This window comes from Populus nigra, chromosome 16 (assembly GCF_951802175.1).
Source record: "Populus nigra chromosome 16, ddPopNigr1.1, whole genome shotgun sequence".
In the NCBI taxonomy this organism is placed as follows: Eukaryota; Viridiplantae; Streptophyta; class Magnoliopsida; order Malpighiales; family Salicaceae; genus Populus; species Populus nigra.
Genome location: NC_084867.1, coordinates 12,060,155 through 12,084,094, shown reverse-complemented (window position 1 = coordinate 12,084,094; position 23,940 = coordinate 12,060,155). Strand labels below are relative to the sequence as shown.

Genomic DNA, 23,940 nt, shown 5'->3' with positions numbered 1-23,940 from the left:
TTCAAAATTATCCTTAAATGACATGTCGTCAAATAATCTCTTGCCTTTTTTGCTCTTTTTATTTATTGCTTGTTGCCACAGAAGAAGATGATCAATAAAATGGCTAGCTTGAGAAGAGCCCTGGTTACCGTCCACCGTATCCTCAACTCCACCACCACAACCAATCACATCTCAGTTACATCCCCTTTAAGGTACCTATAAATTTTTACCTTTAAATCTCGATTCTTTTAATGTTATTTAACTCTAAAGATTTAAACTTTTTGGCTTTTTCAGGTCTCAATATGGGCTGTTTTCACGTTATTCAACGTTAAACAAAAATGATAATAAAAAACCATCATTGGATTTTGACCTATCTAATGAAGAAAGCAAAAGGAGATTATGTAACAGGTATTCTTGTCTGATTTTTTAAATAAAGTTTTCATCTTTTTAAGATTTTTGTTGTTGTTTTTGTGTTTATTACATGAACTGATTATTTTGTTTTTGTGTTTAAGGCTGTTGTATAGGAGCAGACAAAGAGGGTTTTTGGAGCTGGATTTGGTTTTGGGGAAATGGGTAGAAGAGCATATTTATTCTATGGATGAAAATGGTGTTAAAGCTCTAATTGATGTTCTTGATTTGGTAAATAATAATTCTCCATCACTTCATTTGTTGGTCAGCATGAGTTTTTATGATTAATTATGGTTTTAATTTTAATTTTTTTTCTTTTAGGCTTTTAGCTTATTTTCTGGTCTTTGCTCTAACCACAGGATTAGTTTGTTCTAATCACTTCGATTGGTGATAATATCAAACGTTAGCTTATATAAATTTTCTCAGTTGAAGCTGGTTCTCAATGTGAACTTTGGTCTTGTGTGAACTAACTGGGTATAAGGTGATTTTAATGATTAAAAAATTGCAACTTTAAGGGAGTTTTAATGGCTCGGAGGTAATTTTTGAAATCTGCATTAGATGTTGTCAATTGGAACCAAAGTATTACATTTGCCACAGCTCTTTGGTTCTGATTTTTGTGTTGTCCATTACGCAATGGTATTTGATCGGATTATATTCTGTTTAAGCTTTTTTGACTGGAAATATATTTATAAACACCAAAGTTTGAACCTTGGATGTAAGCCATACCATTCTCCTATACACAACCCAAGCCGAGAAGCCAAGATTTATTCTGTTAGTAAAATGTCTGATGTAGGCTTGTGCTGAACCTGAAGACCTTCAGCAGGTTTTAACTCCATCTATTCCTTGTATACGAAATGCATGTTGGCCTTAAAGTTATTTCTGTTACGTGATTATTTGAGAGCATTTTTAGTAGTAATTGGTTCTAGTGGTTTTTGTTTGTGAAGTGAACTCAGAACTAGCATGGGAAAGTTTTAAGGTAGTTTTGATGTCTCAGATAGTGAAACTTCAACGTAGTTTTATCACCTCAATGGTCGGCTATGAGAATTCTTTGTTAAACATTGTCAATTGGAACTGGTGTATTGCAGCGTCCATTGCATTTTGGCTCTACTTCTGTGTTGTTTTTTATCGGCTACGTATGGAGTTGAATATGATTTATGTTTCCGATTTTTGGGGTCTTTATAAGCTTTTGAAATTACAACATTCATAACAATAAAAAATTGTACATTACTTTGAATACCACTCTTCTTTCAGACCTCAGCAGATGCACAAAGACGATTCTAATATTAAATTGCCTTGTCTAAGGCCTGTGCTGAGTGCTGACCTTAAAACCCTTCAGCAGGTTTTACTCCGAGGAGTGACTATATACACAACTTGGCACATTTGCTCTTTTGAGTATTTTGTTATCTATATAGTTTGATGGAAGAGCATCTTCAGTACTTAATTTAAGATTTTAGATTTTGGTGACAAGTTCTATAACAAATCATGAGTGGTAAAATCCCAACAGTTTGCCCCTAGTATCTCAAAGTTGTTTCTAGTCATCTAATGTAAGTAGAGCATTCAGTAAGCTAATGCAGATTCCATCAACTGATCAGATCAATCAAGAAAAGCTATATTGGTTCTCTTCCACAGTATTCAAAACACTTGGTTCTCTTCCACATAATCAAAACACTTATGGACATCTTTATGCTATATAGAGGGATGGCAAGAAGGTTTGTCTAGTCACTTGGAACAGAGTCCACAATAAAATTGTTTCATAAAAGTTTTCTTGCCTTGCATATTTGATGCTTAGGTACAAATTAAGGTAATGCCAAAAGAGAGTATGCTTGTGGATCTGCTTTGACATGTTACTTGACTAAGGCTGGGCATAATTGCTTGGTCTGAACTCTGAAAGAGAAAAGTCTTTTGACTGGTGTTTAATATTTGCGACTGAATACATTGTTTTGCTTCTGCAGGAAAATCCAGATCTTTGGAAATGGTTAACTGGACAGGAGCAACCCCCTGAAGCAGTGAGCATAAATCCTGTGAGACATTTAGATGGCCCTAAAATTGGTTTTGCTACAGATTCTTCCTTTCCCTATAAATTGCATGCTTATGTAGTTTATTTGCTGTTTCAGGTATTCTCTGCTGTGCGTGACAAGATCATGAACAATCTCAGCAGCCATGCTGCCCCCGAGACACGGGCAATACCTGGACAGCCATGGGTAAGAGGATGGGATGATATCAAGAAAAGCGCTGGCAGCCCAGTGGCTGGAAACCAGTAGCACTACTACTACCAGGAAGCTATATAGACTGTTCATTTGAGCTTTTTGACGAGTCATAATGTATTAACGTGTGCTCTTCTGAATACCTTAATTGTTGTTATTTCTTCTCATGACTAGCAAAATAAAAAAGGACCGTTGGCTGTTAATAAAAGTGGAGCTGTATTTGCAGGCCTTGCATTTCACACGGTTGAACCTTATAGAAAGATTATTTGATTCGGGAGATTTTTAGGGAAAGCTATTTGTTTCTTTAGGTATTTTTATTCCTGTTTAGATTCCAAAAATATTTTTCCATACTCTGCTTGTCCTCTTTTCCTATTTAGTGTAGAAACCCGGCCTGGTAGGTTGATTTGATCTGGTCACTTGACCCGTTTAGATTTATTAAAAGACCTGTCAAAATCTGGTTGATTCATGACATGGGCTAGATTTAGTGTTTTTATTTTTGTTTTTCTTTTAAATGTGGTTTTTTTTCTATATATTTTTTCTATATTCTTTTAGTTGGTTATTAATATTTTTTAAAGTTTACTATATAAATATTAGAAAAATATTTTATTTTTTTATTGTGGAATTTAAAACTCATCGGTATATATATTTTATATTTTTTTTTTAAAATATGTTTTCAATGTGAGATTTTAAACTTTTTTATATATATATTTTATGTTTATAAGAAAAAAGTTATGTTTTTTCAATATGAGATAAAAAATTTTTAGTTTAAATATTTCAATTTAAAATGATGATATAATATTTTTTCAATGTGAGATTTAAAGCTTTTTAATATATATACACACACACTATATTTCTAATAAAAAAATTATTTTTTTAATGTGGGATTTGAAATCTTTTAATATATAATATATATACTTTATATTCACAAGAAAAAAGTTATGTTTTTTCAACGTGAAATAAAAATTTTTTTGGTTTAAATATATCAACTTAAAAGAATAACATAATATCTTTTTAACATGAAATAAAAAAGTTTTTTAAATATTTTTTAAAATTTTATTATTTATAAGATATATAGTCTATATTTATATAAATTTTTTTTAATATTTTATATAAAATATTAATATTTAAATATTTTTTAATTTTTTTTTAAATTAATTCAAGTTAATCCATAAAATTCATTACCCAATCCTAGTAGGATAAATCACGAGATCGGGTTTGATATCCATGGGATTTATTAAATAAAAACAAGCAGCCATTGAGGCACACGTCAAAATTAAGTGCAGCCACGAGGCAATTGTTTTGATGAATCCAAAGTTTTGTTGGGCTGAAAGTGGAATTTCCCATTTTGATGTCTAAGGATAAAGCCTCATCCTCTGTATCTTCTGTGGACCTTATTTATTCACGCTGTTGCTTTCTTGTTCTATCCTCTCGTCACTTGATTCTTCATTACACTCATTGAATTGTACCAGAACAAAAGCAATGGGCTCTAAAGTCAAATCTCTCTCTCTCCTCATTCTCCCGTTAGCCTTCTCTCTTTGTTTCTCTTCACTATCATCAAAACCAGCAGACCCAACTCCAGCTCCATGGCCACACCAATTCCACTCAATACTCTTCATGGATAACAATGGCTCACTCCAGGTGGTGGACCTCTGGTATGACTGGACTAATGGCCGCAACTTCAACATAATCCAGAACCAACTTGGAAAGCTTCTTTATGACCTTGAATGGGATAATGGCACCTCCTATATCTACACGTTAGACTCCAATAAAGAATGCAGAGTCTTGCATTTCCCAGTTGGTGTTCTCCGCCCCAATTGGCTTGAAGGTGCTACCTATCTTGGCCAACAAGAAGTTGATGGCTTCCTCTGCAATGTGTGGCAGAAGGTGGACTTTATTTGGTACTATGAAGATGTCATAACAAAGAGACCTGTTTACTGGGTCTTTTACACAGGTACTCCTTTTGATACCATCTCCTTTTAACTTAAATTTTAACCATTGCCCATTTCTTTTCATCATTATCTGTTTGTTGTTTATCAAGTTCATAAGCTATAGATTGATTGGTATAATTAGATTCTGGTTATTTGCTAAAAGTGTGATTATTAGGGCTTTTTGATGATGAAAATCCCATGGATTTGCAGGAATGACTGCTCATGTGATGACATTTGAAGTGGGGGCGGTGCTAGAGGATCCGAAGTGGCAGGCTCCTGTTTACTGTTTTAAGGAGTCTGAGAAGAAGGAAAACATTGTCTTTAAATCTGTGGTTAGTCATGGATTATCTCGTGAAGGGTTAATGACAGGATCGTTTAATGTTTCTATGCTGTAGTGATTGTCTCTTATGAGCTTCATTTCCTTTGCATCTTAATACACTTCCTGATTATATTACAATTGATTTTCAATTGCATCTTCAATTACTTTCTGATACCTGTCAGAAGAATTAGCTCCCAGAATTTTCCATTGCAATATTCTTGTAAGTTTCTGAACTACCAAAATTTATGGAAAACAAAACTGGCAAGTGGTGTCATTATAGAAGGCTCAAAACTTTTCAACTGTCAAGTTCTTCGCCTGAAATATAAAGAATACATCGCCACCTACTAGTAAAGAAAGGTACAAGAACAAGAAAAAGAAAGCCACAAATACCTATTAATCTGTCTGATTTGTACAGTCTGTGTCTTGATGTTTGGCCAAGTAGACTGAAACCAGGCTCTCCCCATAATCAGGAGCTTCGTTAAACCTATGAGCTCTCTCTACCAGAAGCTTTTTAGATTGTTGGATTGAGGGGTGAAAGAAACACAAGCCAGTTCTCCTTCCAACCGGCTGGAGCTTAGGTTGTTCCATTACTATAATTTTATCATGCTCCCAAATTCCTAAAGGCTTCAGCATTGTAGTCATAGCCATTGGATTTTGTTGTATACTACATACGAATAGCTTTGTCCGTGAATCATCCTATGTTCTTGGACATCCAAAATTATCAAATTCAAGATTTTCCCTTGCAGGAATTGACAACCAACACAATAGATTTCTGTTTCTGAAACTTTCACCTTTACACCAAACCATTCATTTTAATACTCAAAATCAGCATCACATCATGTGCCAGATGATATAAGTTCCCAGTTTTTTTAAATGTTTCTCAACTTCCAAAGATCTAGGAAGGGCTAAAAAAATTCCATCTGTAAATTTTCTTTTTGCCTGAAGTCCTATAAACGTAAATAGCAGTACTAATTAAAGAAAGGCATAAAATGAAAGAAAAAGAAAGATACAAATATCTAATAATATCTGTCTTGATGTTTGGTCATTTAAAACTGTTTAGAAGAAGTTATTTTTTAAAGTATTTTTTTTATTTAAATTATATTAATATATATTTTTTTATTTTTTTTTATTAGTAATATATCAAAACAATAAAAATACAATAAAAATATTAATTTAAATTTTTTAAAAAACACACGCACGTAATACAAACACCCACGTAGATGAACATGAAACCATGCTTTCCACGTAGCAACCAAACCTTGAAAGAATGTGCGATCGAGCATGCGACTGGTAATTACATTATAATTGAAGAATTCATTAAAAAAAAAGGCTAACAAATGTATAAATAGTCAAATACTACGCTACCCTGCATGTTAATCGATCGCTATATTCTAGTCCAATTTATTTTTTATTTGGAAATAATAGCATTATATTATATACTTGGAAGCACATATACATCAAAATGGGGATTAAAAAAAAATTCAATGTTGGATTTGCGAGGATAAGATACGCGGAAGATAAAATCTGAACATATTTTGGGATTAAATTTGTATTTAAAAAAAATATCCAAATATATATTTAAGTTTTATGAGTTTAATAACTTAAACATTTAAGTAGATAGAACATTAATGTCTGTTTATAAAATGTCAATCAGTGCACTATTATGCTTGATAAATGATCACATTCTTATGTTAGAGGTGCTTTAAAATAAACAATAAATATTACTATATATTTTTTTTATTCTTGTAACAAGAATAAAAAAAATAATTATACCTGGGAATGAAGAAAGAAGAATAATGAAAAACATACCTGGGAATTGGGATAGGGGATCTGATGATGATGGAAATCAGGTTGCTTTCATGGTTTGAGTATCATTTTTTTCGGGAATGAAGCTGGAGCTTATCCCTTTTCTTTTCTTTCTTCCATTTGTTATTAACGTGAGTTTTGGTTATAGGTTTGGTGAGTGAAAGAAGGACCTTGCGAGTTCAAGCCTGCTCCAGTCTCTTGTGTTAGTGACTTGTTTTCTCTTTTAAACTCCCCCCTCCCCTGTCGATGGAGAAAAGAGTAAACAATTCTGCTTGGTTGTATAACTAACAAGTAATTAACATTTGCTATTAAATTTACCATCAAAGAACTCGCCGTCTGGATGATAGTTGAGGCATTAACCCTTCATAATTTGCTAACCATCATGGGATTTGATAGGTATAGACGGCGGTGGAAATTAACAGCTGGGAGGATTTGGCATAGTGGGACTGCATAAGTTGTAGCATCAAGTAATCTAAATTAGGTCAATATCATCCCTCGTTCATCAGGGAATAGAAAGGGTTTTTTTAATGGGTGATACTACTTCACAGAGGAGATGTTTTTACAATTTCTAACCTTGTCAATGCTGCAAATATGCCCCGTCAAAGCTTATTTCCTAGATGCTCTCTGAAGATATGGGAGAAGTTTGTCTTATCCCCAACTTACCAAGCTGAGGATCTTTAAACTCTGTTCTTTTTCATTGTTACTCAGAATGATAAGAAGACAACTGTTTTTCAGCTATTAGAACAATGGCAGCACAAAGTGCTACTGAACATATGTTGTGCTAAATGGAATAAAAAATACAAGAAAAGTCTATGAACTCCAGCATTCACATGATGATGACATTCGTTTCACACTGGGGTTTACAAGGAGTTGCTGCCATTCAACCTGGGAAGGAATTGTTGATGTAGAAGTATATGCCAGCAAGAGCTACAATTCCAACCACCACTGCAATTGGCAATGCTCGCCTGACAAGTTCAAATTCAAAATAAAAGGCGTGAATTATAGCATGATCAAGCTATGAAGCAAAAACAAAATGTAAATTGCATCGTTTCACCAGTTGTGAAGAATTACGCATACCCAATTGCTTCATCTTTCTGGATCTGTGCTTTACGTGCCTTACGAACATCTTTGTCATTAACATTTTTTGTCACAGCAGGCATGTATTCCCTAAATCTCCTTTTAGGAGCACCACAAACTGTAAAGCATAATTAACTCAACATTAGTACAACCCTTGTAATTTTGTAATCTCAACAGGCCTAAAAAATATTTTAAAATATATCTCCCTAACTTCTTTATCCTGTCAAGTGTCAACGACTTTTCAAGCGTTTCGCTTAGGATTAGATAACAATACTTAAATAAACCAACGAAATCAGCACTCTGTGGATAAGGCTATCTAGATTCTAGGGTAACACCACAGCTTACACTTTGATGCAAGGCCATTATAGATGCAAATTATCACCACTAATAACAATAACTAGACATGATCAGTTGACTGTGTGAGGGATGGCCATAAGATAGTTTTTTTTCAATGATAAATGAACATTCAAATAAATCCCAGAGATGAAAGTAATTACCAGGGCAGAAGTAATTATCAGGCTGTTTGTCAAAGGGTTTCCTGTCATTGTAAATATACCTGCATCACAATAATTAATTTATCACACCAAATCCTGTTAATTTCGCTTCCAAATGCTAAAACCAATTATACCGTGCAAGAAATAAAAGAAAAAAGGAAAATAAATAGTACCCGCAATCTCTACAAATGTAGGCCTGCTTGGTTGCAGCACGCATGGAGAATCTTGGCGCAGCAGATGCAAGAGGCTGCTGCTGATTGTAAGAAGCAATCAAGAGGTGAAGTGAAGGAGAAAAGAAAGATGATTTTAGAGCAAAACGATCAGTTGGTGCTTTAAGACCAACATTGTTGCCATTAGGAGCTAAAAGAGAAGGTGGCGGTGATGTTTTTGTGGCTTGAAGCCTTATTGGTGCATGCAAGGCCATTTTTGCAGGACCTTTCCTCTTCTCTTCCTCTCAGTCGGTCTTCGTTTAACAGTAAAGAGAAAAGATATGGGGATAAGTGAGTGGTGTGTAGAGGTAAATAGTGTAGGAAGTTTGGAGAGCAAATGGAAGCGTGGCTGTCATGCTCCCCACACAAGCTTCTTCTACCCACTTCTTTTGGGCTTTTCCTTATCTTTGTCCCACAATGTCGTGGGACAATTTGGTGCCTATAGTTTTTTATTTTCTTTTTAAGTTCAGAATTCAGACGAAGATTACAGTTTTGCCCAAATTCACTACTGGACAATTTCCTGTTTTCTTCTTCTTCGTCGTCGTCTTCTTCTTGGAATAATGGTAAAATAGCCGAATGGAAATCTCCAATAACATCTTAATTCGAGAAAACATGAATTAAAAATATCACCGATTAACATATATGCAAAGATTTAATGACACCAGAGGTCATTGATTCTAGTTTTTTTAAAAAAAAAAATTGATGAAAAAAATAATCAATGTTTGTTTGATTATTTTTTCTTTATATGTTAGCTATTTTTTCTTTATTTTTTTTAATTTTCTATATTTTTTTTAATTTTTCTTTAATTTAATCTCTAAAAACATTTAGTCAACTTGCATGTGATTTTCACATGCTTCCTAAGCCCTTTTCATTTATAATTCAAAATTAAATCTAAATATGTTATAAAAAATAAATTTAATGTCGAATCATAAAAAAAATTCTCTCTTCTTGCTTGACCAGCCTGTTTGAAAGGAAAGTAAAGAAAATTTGTTATGATTTGAGACTAAAATTGTTTTTTAAAACTTCTGAATTATTTTCACTTTAAATAAAAGTTTTTAATGAGCATCTATAAATCATATCAAAATATTTTAATTGATTATGGATTACGAATGACACATGAACTGTTGCATTGTTTAACTTCAATTCCATTTAGAAAAAAAAATGATAAAATAAAAGGTTTAATGCCCCGTTTGTTTAATGAAAAGTAGTTTTTTTTTTTTAAAGTGAATTCCGAGAAAGTAAATTATTTTCTGGTATTTGGTAGTTTAATAAAAAATAAGTTGGAAAACACTTTCCAGTGTTTAGTTATGTCATGAAAAATAAGTTGGAAAATAACTTATTAATGTTTTATATTTTTCAAGTTTGTTAAAATAATAAGGAACAAGTCTTACAAATTAAAAAGTTGAATGGGAATGAAATTGAAAAAAAATATAATTTCATAAATTATCTCAAATAAAATAAATAATAATCAAAATAATAGAGGATCAAATCTAAAAAATAAAAAAAATCAAAAGATGAAGAAATTAAAATAATAATAATAAACATTTCATAAATTATTTCAAATAAAATAAGTAACAATCAAAAGAATGAGGACCAAATTTGATAGATAAAAAATTTCAATTAAAAAATAATAAAGAAAAACAAAATAACAATTATAAAAATAAATGCCAAAATTAATATAAAAAATAAATTTTAAAGGATGAAATTGAAACATAAATATTCAAAATAATATATATATATATATATATATATATATATATATATATAACAATCAAAAGTTTGAGAACCAATTTGATATAATCAACAAATAATATGATATTTTTAAATTTTTCATAACTTTCGGAAAGTGTTTTCCGTCCAAAATAAAAGAAAAACACTTTCCTGAAAACCAAGCCAAATTTTTCTTTGACTGAAAAATATTTTTCGTTGACCAACTTTTCTAATGGCAAACAAACACAGAAAAGTTTGAAAAATGGTTTTCCAGAAACCAGTTTCTGAAAAACAAACACATCTTATAGATTTTTTGGGCGGAAAATAAATCATTTTCCAGGAAATAAATTATAAAATAGAACCATGCATGTTAGGCCACCCAATCCACTCTCCTAGGCTTTATTTTGATTTTTTGATTTTTTTGATTTAATCTTTTAATATTGAGTTTTTATTGTTTATCTATTTTTTAAAATTTTATTATTCAATATTTTATTAATTTTAATGATTTATTTTCTATGTCATTATAGCGGTCTCAAATAAATATCTTGTTATTTGATTGACATCTAATTTTATAAAAATCTAATTTTGTTACCATATAATTAAATAATTTTTTCTTATAAAAAATTATTAAACACAATAGAGTTTATGACATAGTTTTAAGACCCGGCCCGATCCAAGGTCTGGGTTCCGGGTTTTGACCAGGTCATCGAGTCAATTCTTTTTTTTAAATCAAAACGATGTCATTTTAGTAAAAACGAAAAAACAAAAGTCAACGAGTTTGCAACCGGGTATTGCCGGGTCAACCGGGTCACCGGGTCAACTCGTCAGGTCAACCGAGTCACACCGGGTTTTTCCTTCCCCCATTTTTTCTTCAACCCGGCCCGGTTCCAACCCCTGGTCGGCCGGGTCCCGGGTCGACCTGTCAGGCCAGGCCGGGTTTCAAAACTATGATTTATGACCTGAGTTACGTAGTATGCAAGTTAAGTCGTGAAACTCAAGTCAATCTAATATTTCTTCATTTCGATATTTTTTTTTTAAAAAAATGCTAATTCAATTTTATTTTAAAGTCAAATCCAATATTTTTTTTAAAAAATATTAACTCATTTAAATTTTTTATATTAAAAAAAACTAATATCATAGCATCCATTAATAACTTAACGCTTTAGTGTCATTAAACCCACATTCAAAGAAACAACAAAAAGGGGTAATTAGTTCTCCATATTCCTTCTGAGAGATTCTATGCCAAATTAGCAGCAAAAGAGAGAGAAATTGCTCATTTTTAGGACCAACTATGAAATTAATAAATTATTAATCTTAGTCTTCAACATATGAACACATGTAAATAATGAATAAAGATGACTTGCTCATGTTTTTAATGAGAAATTTAGCGTCACAAAAGCTAGTACTCTTATTCCATGCTTATACTAATCTCATTATTTGAAGGAGTTTGACCGGTCCATTGATCACTACTTTGTGGTGGCGAACCTCCTGGAAGAGCGCCAATCCTCTGTGCTTAAGCTTTTGTTCTTTAACTGCCACGACCTTTTGAAGTTCTTCTACCTACACCTTTAAAATAACCATGTTGGAACTCAGTAGGGGTAATTAGTTGGTATTTCATTAATAAACGCAATTTATTCTGATTTAAAAATCGAAATTAGGAGTCTCTTGGATTTCAATTTCATTCCTCACTCCAAAATATAAATATATAGAGAGACTAATTTCCTGTTATTAATTGATTAAAGTTTGCTAGTAAATTAAGCACATTAATCTTAAAGTTTTTAAGTGTTTTCTTGACATATCTGAGTGGAAGTAAAAGAGATTTGTAAGAAGAATTAAAAAAAGAAGAAGAAGAAGTTTTGTTAGTTAGGGGGGGGGGGAATTGAAACTTTTTTAAAAAACTATAAATTTCAAACTATTGAGATGAAAGTGTAACATTAGTTCAATATATATATATATATATATATATATATATATATATATATATATTTTAATCAAACTCCCAATTCTTTCTTCTCATTCCTATTTTTGAATTTGAATACTCACATATTTTGAAAAAACTTGATTGATGAAACTTTAAATTTAATCATTGATTTTGAATTTAATGATATGAATTAAATGAGATAAATAAAATAATGTTTTTTTTTCACACATGAAATCATTATCATCAAGGTGTCATGCTTTAAATTCAATAAAAATGACAGTAAAATCTTTGTAAGAACTTCTTTTCCATGATATTTAAAAAAAAAAGACAGTTTCTGATTACTTTCAGAAAAGAATTTCTATAATTGTTGCCTTATGATCGAAGGACGTGACAAATCCTTCATCCATTGTTGTAAAACAAATACCTGTGTTGTGCTATGTAAGAATATAATTCATTCTGCACTGCTCCATTGTACAATTTACTTGAGGAAAAGGATAGTGAGAAAGGAAGTCGGTATCATACCTCATAGGGACTGGACACTAACATATCTGCATTATCTCTGAATTAACGCCAGGAGATGTTCTTCATCTTCCTCCTTCAAAAAAAATAAAACAAAAACAAATTGCAGTGAAGCATCATTCAGTTGTTATCAGAAATTCAAGTAGTCACCAGTGAACAAAAACAAATATCTAATTAATTATTTATTTCATAGTTTTTTTAGGGGTATTTAGAAGTATGGTAGCGGTTGTTTTTTAAAGTGTTTTTTTATTCGAATATACATCAAATATATATTAAAAAAATAATTTTTGACATCAGCACATCAAAATAAATTAAAAACATAAAAAATATTAATTTGAATTAAAAATAAAAAATTTTAAATTCTTTTAAAAACACTTTTAAAATAAAAACTTAAACATATCTTTAATAACCTACCAAGGATCATATATGTTAATTAATTTAGCTATGATATCATTGTGTAGTGTTTATCCGTTAATAATTTTTTTTTATTATTGTATCATTTTTAAAATATTTTTTATTTAAAATATTTAAAAATAATTATTTTTATTTTTTAAATTTATTTTTAATATCAACATTGTAAATAATAAATTTATTATATCCTAAATTTTGTATCGTTACATTATGTAATCTACGTGAGGAGAAAAGAGCGAGAACTAGGAAATCGGTAGCGTACCTCATTGGGACCTGACAGTGACGTGTCGGCAGTTTTAGCCAAATATCTGTATAAGGCCTGGCAATATTAAGATTCCGGTGAAACGTCATTCAATTTGTTTTCAGAAATTCAAGTAATCATCGGTTAACATAACGAAAGTAAATATCTAATATTAATAATTTATTTCATAGTTTTTTGTTTGACACAAAGGCATCAGTTTTGACCGGACTCATCAATAAATAGTCTGAGGATCATACATTGTAAGAAAACTTTGGTGGAGTGCCTATCCACTAAAAAATAAAAATAAAAATAAAAATAAAAATAAAAATAAAAAAATCTTCATTTTATTACATAATAACACATGGCATGTATATAAAAGTAATTAGAATATTATCTGACTGACATGTGTATTGGATCTTAATATGAGAATTTACATTTATAAATAATTTAATGTATATATTTATGATTTTATCAATATATATCAAACATATTTTGTATAGTCTTGTATTTTCTAATATTAATTTTGTGAGATACTTGTAAGTATTTTAATTTTTTATGGACAATTTACTATAAGTATTTCAAAATTTATTTTTCCAAGATATCTCACAAATAATAAAAAAATAAAATCCAATTACTCTGAGGAAAAAATTGTTGCCGCACTTGACAAATCATTCATGCATTTTTGTAAAACAGAGACTTGTGCTGTGCAAAAATAAAGAGAGGAAATTGGAATCATACCTCGACGGGTTTTGACATTGACATGTCTATAATACCTTTTGCGTACTTTTCTACGGCCGACTGGTATTTTCGACTCTGGTCCTTTTTAAGAAAGAATTGCAAAATTCAAGAGGTCATCAATTAATAAAAGTAAATATCTGATATTAATAATTTATTCCATAGTTTTCTTAGACACAAAGGCATCAATATTGACCACACTTATTAATGATTTGAGAATAATATATAGTAATGGATTGAGCTATGATATCATAAGATAAAACTTTGATATGTTGCCTATTCAATAAAAAAAATTTGAGATTCTTCCTATTTATTTATTTTTGTATTTTAAAAATATTTTTAAAAAAAATTAATTTTTTTAATGCGTTGATATAAAAAATAAATTTAAAAATAATATTATTCTAATATATTTTTAAATAAAAATATTTTTAAAATAACTACTATTAAATTAAAAAATATATATAATCCATGACATTCATCGAGCTATGATATGTGCTTTTTGTTTTTTGTTTTCAATTAAGAACAGACTATTCATGTCAGAAATAGAGAATTAATATGAATTTTGTTTCCCACAACAACTCGAGGTTTGTGAAGGAGGGAGTACAACCTTTCAAAAATCATCCAACAATTTCAGGTTAAAAGCTCTTCATTTATAAAATAAAGAACAAGAAATGTAGTCCACATCCAGCAATGTACTTGAGAGAGATTTTTGGAATACTTACCGATGAAAAAAAGTCCAATACACTAACTTCATCACCATCAAATCGCGTGAATTCATATTGTTCGCTCAAACCAAGATGTAGCATGAGAAGGGAAACATGAGTGAGTAACTCTCCACCTCTTCTCAGTTGTTGAGTATGTTCTTTCCATGGACAATGAGCTGCTGCATATGCAAGCATTTCTACCCAAACTTCATTTATCATCCACCATCGCTTCTCAGGTCCCAATGAAAGCAATTGCCTGGCGAGCTTTTCCCCACCGATCACCACTGACTTTGCTATTTTCCAGAGACTTTGAAACGTTATATCATCAAGAGATAATTCAGAACGCAAAATTCCATCAACAACGCCCTTCTTCGCCTCATCGCCTTTTGTATTGTGCGGATTTAGACGCTGCAAGTCTTGCAAAGTATCTAGATATCCCTCATCACTGATTCCTTTAGAGAGCATATTTGGTCTCATCACCAAAAGATACACCATGTATTCAGATAGGCATCTGCTTGTTTCATATTCTTTGGGGACATTTCTTGCGTCTTTTACATAACAAATCTCTGTTGCGAGATGCCAGACAAGAATGCTCCGACTGAATTCTACTTCAGTCGTGCACCACTTGTAGTCCCGTAACAGTCCCTCTCTTTCTAGCACACCATCTCCCCTCTGACCAATTATTTTACTTCTGTGATTTTTATCAATTAAATCAAAATCTTCCTTCATCTTCTCAGCTTTCTTTAGAAGATGTCCGAAAATAAAATGTTGTAGATCACCATTCATATCTACCCGATGCACAAACATCTGCCTCATCTTTTCATAGATTCCCAGCGATTTCAAACATCGAAGTGATCTGTTTTCACTGCAACAGCTTATCAGGTCATGCTGTGCTATGGATCTCGACCACCTCTTGCTTCTAGTTAACGTCCTTATCAGAGAGTAAATAGCACTATTCTGGGCATTCCATCCTTCATCTTCCAACCAAATCAATGTCCAGTCAGAGAAAACAAGGCATAAAAAAGCATAAAACTCAAGAAAAACAGCAGCCGCAAACAATAAATACGTGATTGTAATGTCGATAGTTGAGTAGGCATGCTTGTCAATCAGGACTTGAAAGGTAATAAACGCAGTAAAAGTGAGCAGAAAACTGATAGAGCGAAGAATGATTCCGGCACGAGAGTAAATCAGGGGCGCTTTAGTGTAAAGCATATCATATATTAATCCAAGCTCAATCTCAACCACCTTGAAGGCGTCTTCTGCTTTATTTTTGGAAATCAGCACCTGGCTTTTTATTAGTGCAGGAATGCCAGGGACAAGATCCTGCATCATAAACATGGATATATCCAAAAAAGTATAAGCTTGAAGAAAATAATTTCCCACGAGAGCTTGATCACGTGTTTTTCTTAATGCCTTTAATGGATAAAAAGGCCGAAATTTTGAGAGAAAAGACTTTTTCAAGCCCTCAGAGCTTGAAGAACTGAGCACCCAAGTCCTCTCTGCGTACTTTATAATGCCAACAATGAACACTGGGATTGCTATGAATGTGAGGATACCGCTATCCAAAAACCTCGAGAAGACATAAAAAGCCACTCCGACTTGGACTACAAGACCAAGTGCGTGCCTTAACCACAACTCATTATCTTCAATCGAGTATGCTGTGATTGTGTCTGGGCCACCAAGGTGCACGAGTAGAACAGGTGCCCAAAATGCCTGGATGGAATTGTTTGCTTTCTCTGAACTGTCACCCGATGAATCTCCTTGGCTCCTGGCTAGATTACCCAGTGCAAAAGTTGCCACCGAGTCTGCTATTAGGTATGCAGACCAAACGAGAATCCTGATCCAGATTCTGGCAGCGGTCTTTCTCCGAGAACCAAATACGATGAGGATGGTTTGTAGTAAGAGACTAAGCAAAACCATTCCTCGAATCTCCCCATTGTTCCACAAATTTATGACTTCTTCAGGAAAATTTTTAAGCATTGTATCTTTTCCTCAACAGTGGAAACTAGTTCTCTCGATGAACCCTAGAAGAAACTGTTTTGTAAGATGAAAAGTAAATATGGATATCTCTGAAAAAATCTCTTAAAAGGGATAGTGAAGATTCTTATGAGAAAAGAATTCTGCACTAGATTTTAGGTAAGGTGTCATAAAATAGGAGTTGCCGCATATTGTTGTTACAGCAAGCAAAGAAAAGTAATGGAATGCATTACAAATTAATATATGGAAGTGATTTCTAGGATATATCTCCTTTAAGAGCTTGCTTGGCCAGCTTTTACAAACCATAGTTACATGTACAAGTAAGAATTTGGTACTTGGCTTGGGTACAAAGCAATGAAGAGATGCTAAATAGTAATAAAGAGACTTTAAATTAGTTGCCTATTCTCTTTTTCTTTCCCTTATAGACAATAGACATAGCTTTTTGGACACTTAAAAGAAGGAATTCTGAATGTCAATATGATGTTTGAGCACTGAAATCCCCGGCCCAAGGTTTGAATATGAGACTACGTACCATTTACTGCTAATGAGTTTCTGCCTTGCATTAGTGGAATTTTGCATCTTAACCTAATCAACGATAGTCATCCTCTCAATGAATAAAACAATGTGTTTATCCAATATCTTTTCATTCTCAAGAGATTCTAGCTAGATAGGCAAAGGCTTTGCTGCTTTGCACATTTTCAGCGGGTGAGTGAAAATATTCTTATGAGAAATTACTTCTGCAGTGGATTGTAGTTGAGGTATCAAAAAAAAGAGAAAAAGAATCGCTGCATAATGTTGTTACAAGCAAAAAGAAGGTACAGAGCAAGATGTGTTGCCTATAATTCTAAAGCTCCTGCAATCAGCTTTTGCAAATCAACATATGTGACTAAAAATCTTAAAATTAGGTTGCTTTGATACAGAGCAAGCAAGAGATGCTAAATATTAAAGAGATATTCAGCTTGCAAGGAATAAAAGATTTAAATTAGTTTTATTTTTATTTTCTCGGTGGACAGAGTTTGGTTTCCTTTTCTTGAACACTTAAAGGGGCATTGGGGTTGGGCACAAAACAAAGAAGAGATGCTAAATAATAAAGAATGCAGATTGCAAAGACTAAGAAACTTTAAATTAATTGCATTTTCTTTTCTTCATACACAGAGTCGCTTTCTGTTTTAGAGAAGGAACACTGAACATCAATGCAGTGAGTAGTATCTTTTGACTTCATTTCTCGGAATATGATGTTTGAGCACTGAACTCCCGAAAGGTTTGAATCTGTAGCTCACATTTACCCTTGGATTGGTGTATTATCAATACTGCAACCTCAAAACAGAGAAAATGTACCTGATGATGTGTAAGACTACTCTCGAACCTCAATGCGACTACTAGCAATTCAAACCAGAAAACTACTGCAGGATATGAAGCCCCTGATACATGGACAATGGAATCATCAATAGTATTTCTTAAAAACATTTTCAAAACTATTCAACTCAATAGGCACATTGAAAATTTTGCAAGAACCTACCTGGTGAGGTGTAAGACTCCATCAATACTGGCTTGTATAACTCGGAATCCTTTGCCTGTACCATGTTAGAAGGCAACTCAAGAAAAGATGTTCCTGATTAAAATTCCGCATCGAAAAAATTTCAAGAAGAGCTTCGTGCCTGTTATAGCAGCAATGCAAGGACACTGGTACCAAATCAACAATTAAAATGAGAGTGATGAGCATTGTAAGGTGGCTTGATAGACACATCAAATGTCATGGAAAAGTAATTGCATGAATACGATGAAGTACGCTTTGACATTGAAACAAGAATCATAGTTATATATATCTATCCAGATGTATAGCAGATCAGAAACAAGGCAGCTTACCTTGTCCAGTTGAATAAACGGATTGACATGTGAAGTATCAGAGGAGGCTGGCTTTTCTTACGTTAATGGATTGTCATATTAAGCTCTGCTTCTTGGCACCTCTCCTGTCTTGGACCTGATAATTTTTCCAGGAATAACCTGTGTGTGAGAGGAGAGCTGCTTGAGATGTAGCCATTCCAAAGAAAGGTAAAAACCAAAAAGTGTTTGAAAACATTGAGCAAGTTGGCGCGTAGCATTACTGCTCTGGGCAGCCGGAAAATTAGAAATTAATTTTTTTAATATTTTAATATACTATTATCAAAAATAAATTTTAAAAATAAAAACTATCATTTTAATATATTAAATAAAAAAAAACCTTCATTCTAAAAGAAAAATTCCTTCTCTTCCCCTCATCTTTCGTGCTTAAAAAAAAGCACAGCCACCACAATTCTGAAGCCTCGGCACCACGACCAGCGTTAAAACCCGCCAAAAATAGTGGCAATAAGAGGTGCAGATGGAGGAAGACAGTGAACAACCACTGCCGTTACCCACATCAGATCACCGTCATGAAGTCTACCTCCCTCAGTGATCGATTAAATGCGATTTGGTTTCATCAAATTTGGGTTTCTTTTGATTTATGGGAGGTTCTTGAAATGGGTTTGTGGTGGATAAGTGGATTTGAAGGAATCTGGAGAGGGGGAGAGAGTATTTAAAGATTGTTTTAGGATTTCAAGCTTGAAGATTGCTTGAAGATTTAAGTAAAAGACCTGAATGAATCTTAGGTTTTTCTTACTTCATTAAAAACACTTTAGAAAAAATATGGTGTGGCCCACGATGGGCGGACCATCACTCTAGTGTTGTTAAAATTAGAATCACGAGATTAAATTTATAAAAAAAAATCAATACAAAATGAGCCTTTAAACCCAAACGCAGCGAGATACTCAGTTCACCACATTCCTTCTCAAGAAATTCTAAGCTAAACTGGCCAAAAAAAACAATTATGATATTAATAAATTAGTATTTTTATTCTTCAATTGATAAACACAAATGTCTTCTCATGTTTTTTCTGACTATATACGGATATAACATAGTACTCTTATTTGAAGACTCAACTCATCTTATGATTTGATAAAGATTGAACAGTCCCTTGATCATCAGTCTGTGCATGCTGGTGAACCTCCTTAAAGAGCATGAATCCCATGCTATGGAGTTGATGCAACTAAAAAGGACCTCAACTGCTCAAGCTCTCGCTCTTTACGCTCAAGCTCTTCGTCTTTATATGCTACCATCCTTTTCAGTTCTTTCACCTCCTTCAAAATAGTTGTAATTTTGGAACTCAGCATGAATAATTGCCAGATATTTGATTAATCTACGCACGCAACTTTTTCTTATTCAAAAAATAGAAATTAGGAGTACTATGAATCTCAAGTTAATTTTTCTAACAATAAACATAAAAAAGTTTGATTCTATAGCCATAGAATTCGAACAGTAAAAAGGCAGTGACCATATAAATAATTGGCTTTGGACTGTTCCATTCGACACTTCACTTGAGGAAAAGGATAGCAAGAAAGGAAATTGGCATCATACCTCATTGGAACTTGACAGTGACATGTCTGCATTACCTCTCAAATATCTATCAATGGCCTCACGATATTCTTCTTCCTCCTTCATATTTTTTGTTGAAAATTGCGGTGAAACATCATTCAGATTGTTGTCAAGAATTTAAGTAGTCATCAGTTAACATAATCAAATATCTAATATTAATAATTTACTCCATAGTTTTCTCAGACACAAAGATCAATACATGGTAATCGATGGAGCTAATGTACTCGAGAAAGATTTTTGGTAGACTTACCCATGGCAATACCAGATCATGACCACGTGTGTAATCATTTAATGAATTGTAGTCTTTGAATGAATTGTATTCATACTGTTCGCTCAAACCAAGATGTAGCATGAGAAAGCAGACATGGGTGAGCAACTCTCCACCTCTTCTCAGTTGTTGAGCGTGTTCTTTCCATGAACAATGAGCTGCTGCATAAGTAAGCATTTCCATCCAAACTTCTTCGATTATCTCCCATCGCTTCTTAAATCCCAGCAAACGCAATTGCTTGGCGAGCCTATCCCCACCAGCTACCGCTGACTTGGTTTCTTTCCAGCGAAATTGAAACCGTATATCATCAATAACATATGATTCATAGTAGAACAGAATTGCATCTACAACTTCCTCCCTGCTTGTCGCCGCCGGGCTTTTAGTGGGAGCTTCCCCCTTGCTTATGCTATCCAAGTCTCGCAAGGAATGTAGATATCCCTCATCACCGAATCCTTGGGAGAGCGTATCTGGTCTCATCACCGAAAGATACATCATGTATTCAGATAGGCATCTGCTTGTTTCATATTCTGAGGGGACATTGTTTGCATCTTTATCAACACAATAACAAATCTCTGTTGCGAGATGCCAGACAAGAATGCTTCGACTGAATTCCACTTCAGTTGTGCTCCACTTCAAGTCCTGTAACAGTCCCTCTCTTTCCAGCACGCCATCTCCTCTCTGACCAATTATTTTTCTTCTGAAATTCTTATCAATGAAATTGAAATTTTCCTTAATCTTCAGAGAGTTCTTTTGGAGGTGTCCGAAAATAAAACCTTGCAGTCCACCATTCATCTCTTTCCGATTCACATTCATCTGCCTCATCATTTCATCGATTCCCAGAAATTCCAAGCATTTAGGTGGCTTGCTTTCAATGGAAGAGCTTATCAGGTTATACTGTGATATGGATCTCGACCACCTCTCGCTTCTAGTTAACTTCCTTATCAGAGAATAAAGAGCACTAGTCAGGGCGTTCCCTCCTTCAGCAGTTAACCAAATCAGTGTCCAGTCAGACAAAACAAGGCATAAAAAAGCATAAAACTCGAGAAAAACAGCGGCAACAAACAATAAATACGTGATTTTAAAGTCGATCGTTGAGTAGGCATGCTTCTCAATCTTGACTTCGAAGGTAATAAACGCAGTGAAAGTGAGCAGAAAGCTGATAGAGCGAAGAATGATCCCAGCACGAGAGTAAATCAGGGGCGCTTTAGTATAAAGCATATCATATATTAATCCAAGCTCAATCTCTACCACCTTGAAGGCACCGCCAGCGGAATATTTGGACATAAGCAACTGGCTGAGCATTAGATCCACAAGGCTAGGGACAAGATCCTGCATCATAGACCTGGATATATAAGAAAAAATATAAGCTTGACGAAGATAGTTTCCCTGCAGAGCTCGTAGACCAATTTCTTTTATTCTCTTCAGATGATAAGAACGCCAAAAATCAAAGAGATTAGAGTTTTTCAAACTCTTGGAGCATGAAGACCAGAGCACCCAAGTCCTCTCTGCGTACTTTACAATGCCAACAATGAACAGTGGAATCGCTATGAATGCGAGGATACCGCTAGGCCAAGACTTTGAGAAGACATAGAAAGCCACTCCGACTTGGACTACAAGACCAAGTAAGTGCCTTAACCACAACTCGTTATCTTCAATCGAGTATGCAGTGATTGTGTCCGGGCCTCCAAGGTGCAGGAGTAGAAAAGGTGTCCAAAATGCCTGGATGGAATTGTTTGCTTTTTTAGAACCGTCACCTGATGAATCTCCTTGGCTCTTGGCTAGATTACCCAGGGCAACAGTTGCCACCATGTCTGCTGATAGGTATGCAGACCAAACGAGAATCCTGATCCAGTTTCTGGCAATGGTCTTACGTCGAGAACCAAATACGACGAGGATGGTTTGTAGTAAGAGACTAAGCAAAACCATTCCTCGAATCTCCCAATTGTTCCACAAATTTAAGACTTCTTCAGGGAATTGCTTAAGCATTGTATGTTTTCCTCAGCAGTGGAAACTAGTTTCTCTCGATGAACCCTGAAGAAACTGTTCTGTAAGACGAAAAGTGAAAGTGGATATCTCTAAAAAAAATCTGAAAACGGATAGTGAAAAGCTTGCATGGCCAGCTTTTGCAAACCATAGTTACATATACAAGTAAGAATTTGGTACTTGGCTTGAATACGAAGGAATGAAGAGGCGCTAAACAGTAATAAAGAGACTTTACAGTTGTTGTCTTCACTCCTTTTCTTTTCTGGATAGACAATAGACAGAGCTTTTTGGACTCTTAAATGAAGGAATTCTGAATATCAATATCATGTTTTAGCGCTAAACTCCCCAAAGGTTTAAATATTTGACTACCTTTACTTATTAATTAAGTAAACCGGATTTACTTTGCCCAAGTGTTTTTTTTTTTTAATTCTGCCCTTTAAGAACCTAATTTAGAGCTAATTTGCTAAAAATGTTTAGAAAAGACAAAATTAAAAAACAATTGATTAAAGTGGCACCGAATTTACTGTGTCCAAGATTTTTTTTTTGTTTTCATTTTTTTTAATTCTTCCCTTTAAGGACCTAATTTAAAATTAATTTAGCTAAAATTGTTAAGAAAAAGAAAAAAAATTAAAAATGGATTAAAGTGAAACACGAGGAGGAGGTGGATGGTGTTTTTGAAATTTTTATGAAATATTCAACTTAATCCTTATTCTTTATGAATTATAATAATTGGGACCCTATAATTTTTTAGGTTTTTTTTAAATCAATTTTGATTTAAAACTTTATTTTTTTTATTTATTAGTTTCTATATTAAAAATGAGAGAGAAAGTTGCTAGATTTCAGTGATAGAGAGAGAAAATCATTATTTACACGTATTCTAGCCATCAAAACAATAGATCTTGGTACTAAATAATTAATTATATTTGGTGAGGAAAATTCACCTTAGGTGTTTTTTTTACCTTGAAATTACTTAAGAAATAAATCTGAGCTCAGAAGTTTTTTTTTGTTTTGAGTTGATTTCAGGTTTTTGGATGGTTTTTTAAGTTTTTTTAAGTCACTTATTGGTTTATCAAGATTCTATGGTATTTTCAAGATTTTTTAGGTAAAAAATGGGTTGAAAAAAGAATTTTAGGTAAAAAAAAATTCAATTATGATTTTCTGACCATTATAAGAGCCGGAATCTAAGCAAAATTAGATGATGTGTTGTCTGTCTTTATATTTTCAAGTGCACGAACCTACCTTTGCAAGCCCACACACAAGCTTTTATTAAATGGATCACTCTTGTGAGGCCCAACAATACCTTGTCTTTTCCTTCTCTCTTGTTTTTTTATCCTTAAAAAAATTCAATATTTACATGATTTTGAATCTGCATAAGCCTACCTTTGCAGACCCACACACAAGCCTTTTTTTAATTTGTTTTGATTTACTTCATATCAGATTATCATGATCTCAAACAAACATCACAACATTTGATTTGTGTTTAATTTTATGATTTTTATTATTTTTATTATCATAAAATTAAGTAAAAAATAGTTTTAAATAACAAAGTTCTTAGACTTAATGGAGTTCTAACTCAAACCATGAATTTGGTAGGTTA

The 23,940-nt window shown here is 33.1% G+C and overlaps 4 protein-coding genes across 12 annotated transcripts; 2 read left to right on the top strand and 2 right to left on the bottom strand.

Moving 5' to 3' along the window:
* The first annotated feature begins 32 nt into the window (after nt 1–32).
* Nucleotides 33–2,830, top strand: LOC133675195 (succinate dehydrogenase assembly factor 2, mitochondrial). The gene is made up of 5 exons (XM_062096487.1): nt 33–191; nt 274–387; nt 492–618; nt 2,340–2,408; nt 2,502–2,830. Exons 1-5 carry the CDS (start codon nt 88–90, stop codon nt 2,646–2,648), a joined length of 561 nt encoding a protein of 186 aa, XP_061952471.1. The 5' UTR covers nt 33–87; the 3' UTR covers nt 2,649–2,830.
* A 1,150-nt stretch (nt 2,831–3,980) lies between these two features.
* Nucleotides 3,981–4,999, top strand: LOC133676311 (uncharacterized protein At4g14100-like). Its single transcript, XM_062097969.1, has 2 exons — nt 3,981–4,542; nt 4,730–4,999. Exons 1-2 carry the CDS (start codon nt 4,071–4,073, stop codon nt 4,912–4,914), a joined length of 657 nt encoding a protein of 218 aa, XP_061953953.1. The 5' UTR covers nt 3,981–4,070; the 3' UTR covers nt 4,915–4,999.
* A 2,287-nt stretch (nt 5,000–7,286) lies between these two features.
* On the bottom strand, nt 7,287–8,777 carry LOC133676312 (uncharacterized). The gene is made up of 4 exons (XM_062097970.1): nt 8,389–8,777; nt 8,219–8,277; nt 7,722–7,839; nt 7,287–7,609 (listed from the first exon to the last, which is right to left on the bottom strand). The coding sequence occupies exons 1-4, from the start codon at nt 8,637–8,639 to the stop codon at nt 7,525–7,527; spliced, it is 513 nt and encodes a 170-aa protein (XP_061953954.1). The 5' UTR covers nt 8,640–8,777; the 3' UTR covers nt 7,287–7,524.
* A 2,633-nt stretch (nt 8,778–11,410) lies between these two features.
* LOC133675402 (uncharacterized) lies at nt 11,411–22,511 on the bottom strand. Of its 9 annotated transcripts, none has more exons than XM_062096764.1 (9): nt 18,864–19,659; nt 18,509–18,646; nt 18,162–18,325; nt 17,981–18,063; nt 14,684–16,699; nt 13,965–14,045; nt 13,248–13,304; nt 12,578–12,650; nt 11,411–11,700 (listed from the first exon to the last, which is right to left on the bottom strand). In XM_062096764.1, the coding sequence occupies exons 5-8, from the start codon at nt 16,643–16,645 to the stop codon at nt 12,609–12,611; spliced, it is 2,142 nt and encodes a 713-aa protein (XP_061952748.1). In that variant the 5' UTR covers nt 16,646–16,699; nt 17,981–18,063; nt 18,162–18,325; nt 18,509–18,646; nt 18,864–19,659; the 3' UTR covers nt 11,411–11,700; nt 12,578–12,608. The 9 variants fall into 9 exon arrangements, with proteins under 9 accessions (XP_061952748.1, XP_061952749.1, XP_061952750.1 ...); XM_062096765.1 differs by having other exon boundaries at nt 14,684–16,689; XM_062096766.1 differs by lacking the exon at nt 18,864–19,659 and having other exon boundaries at nt 18,162–18,216; nt 18,509–18,623.
* Between the last annotated feature and the right edge of the window lie 1,429 nt (nt 22,512–23,940).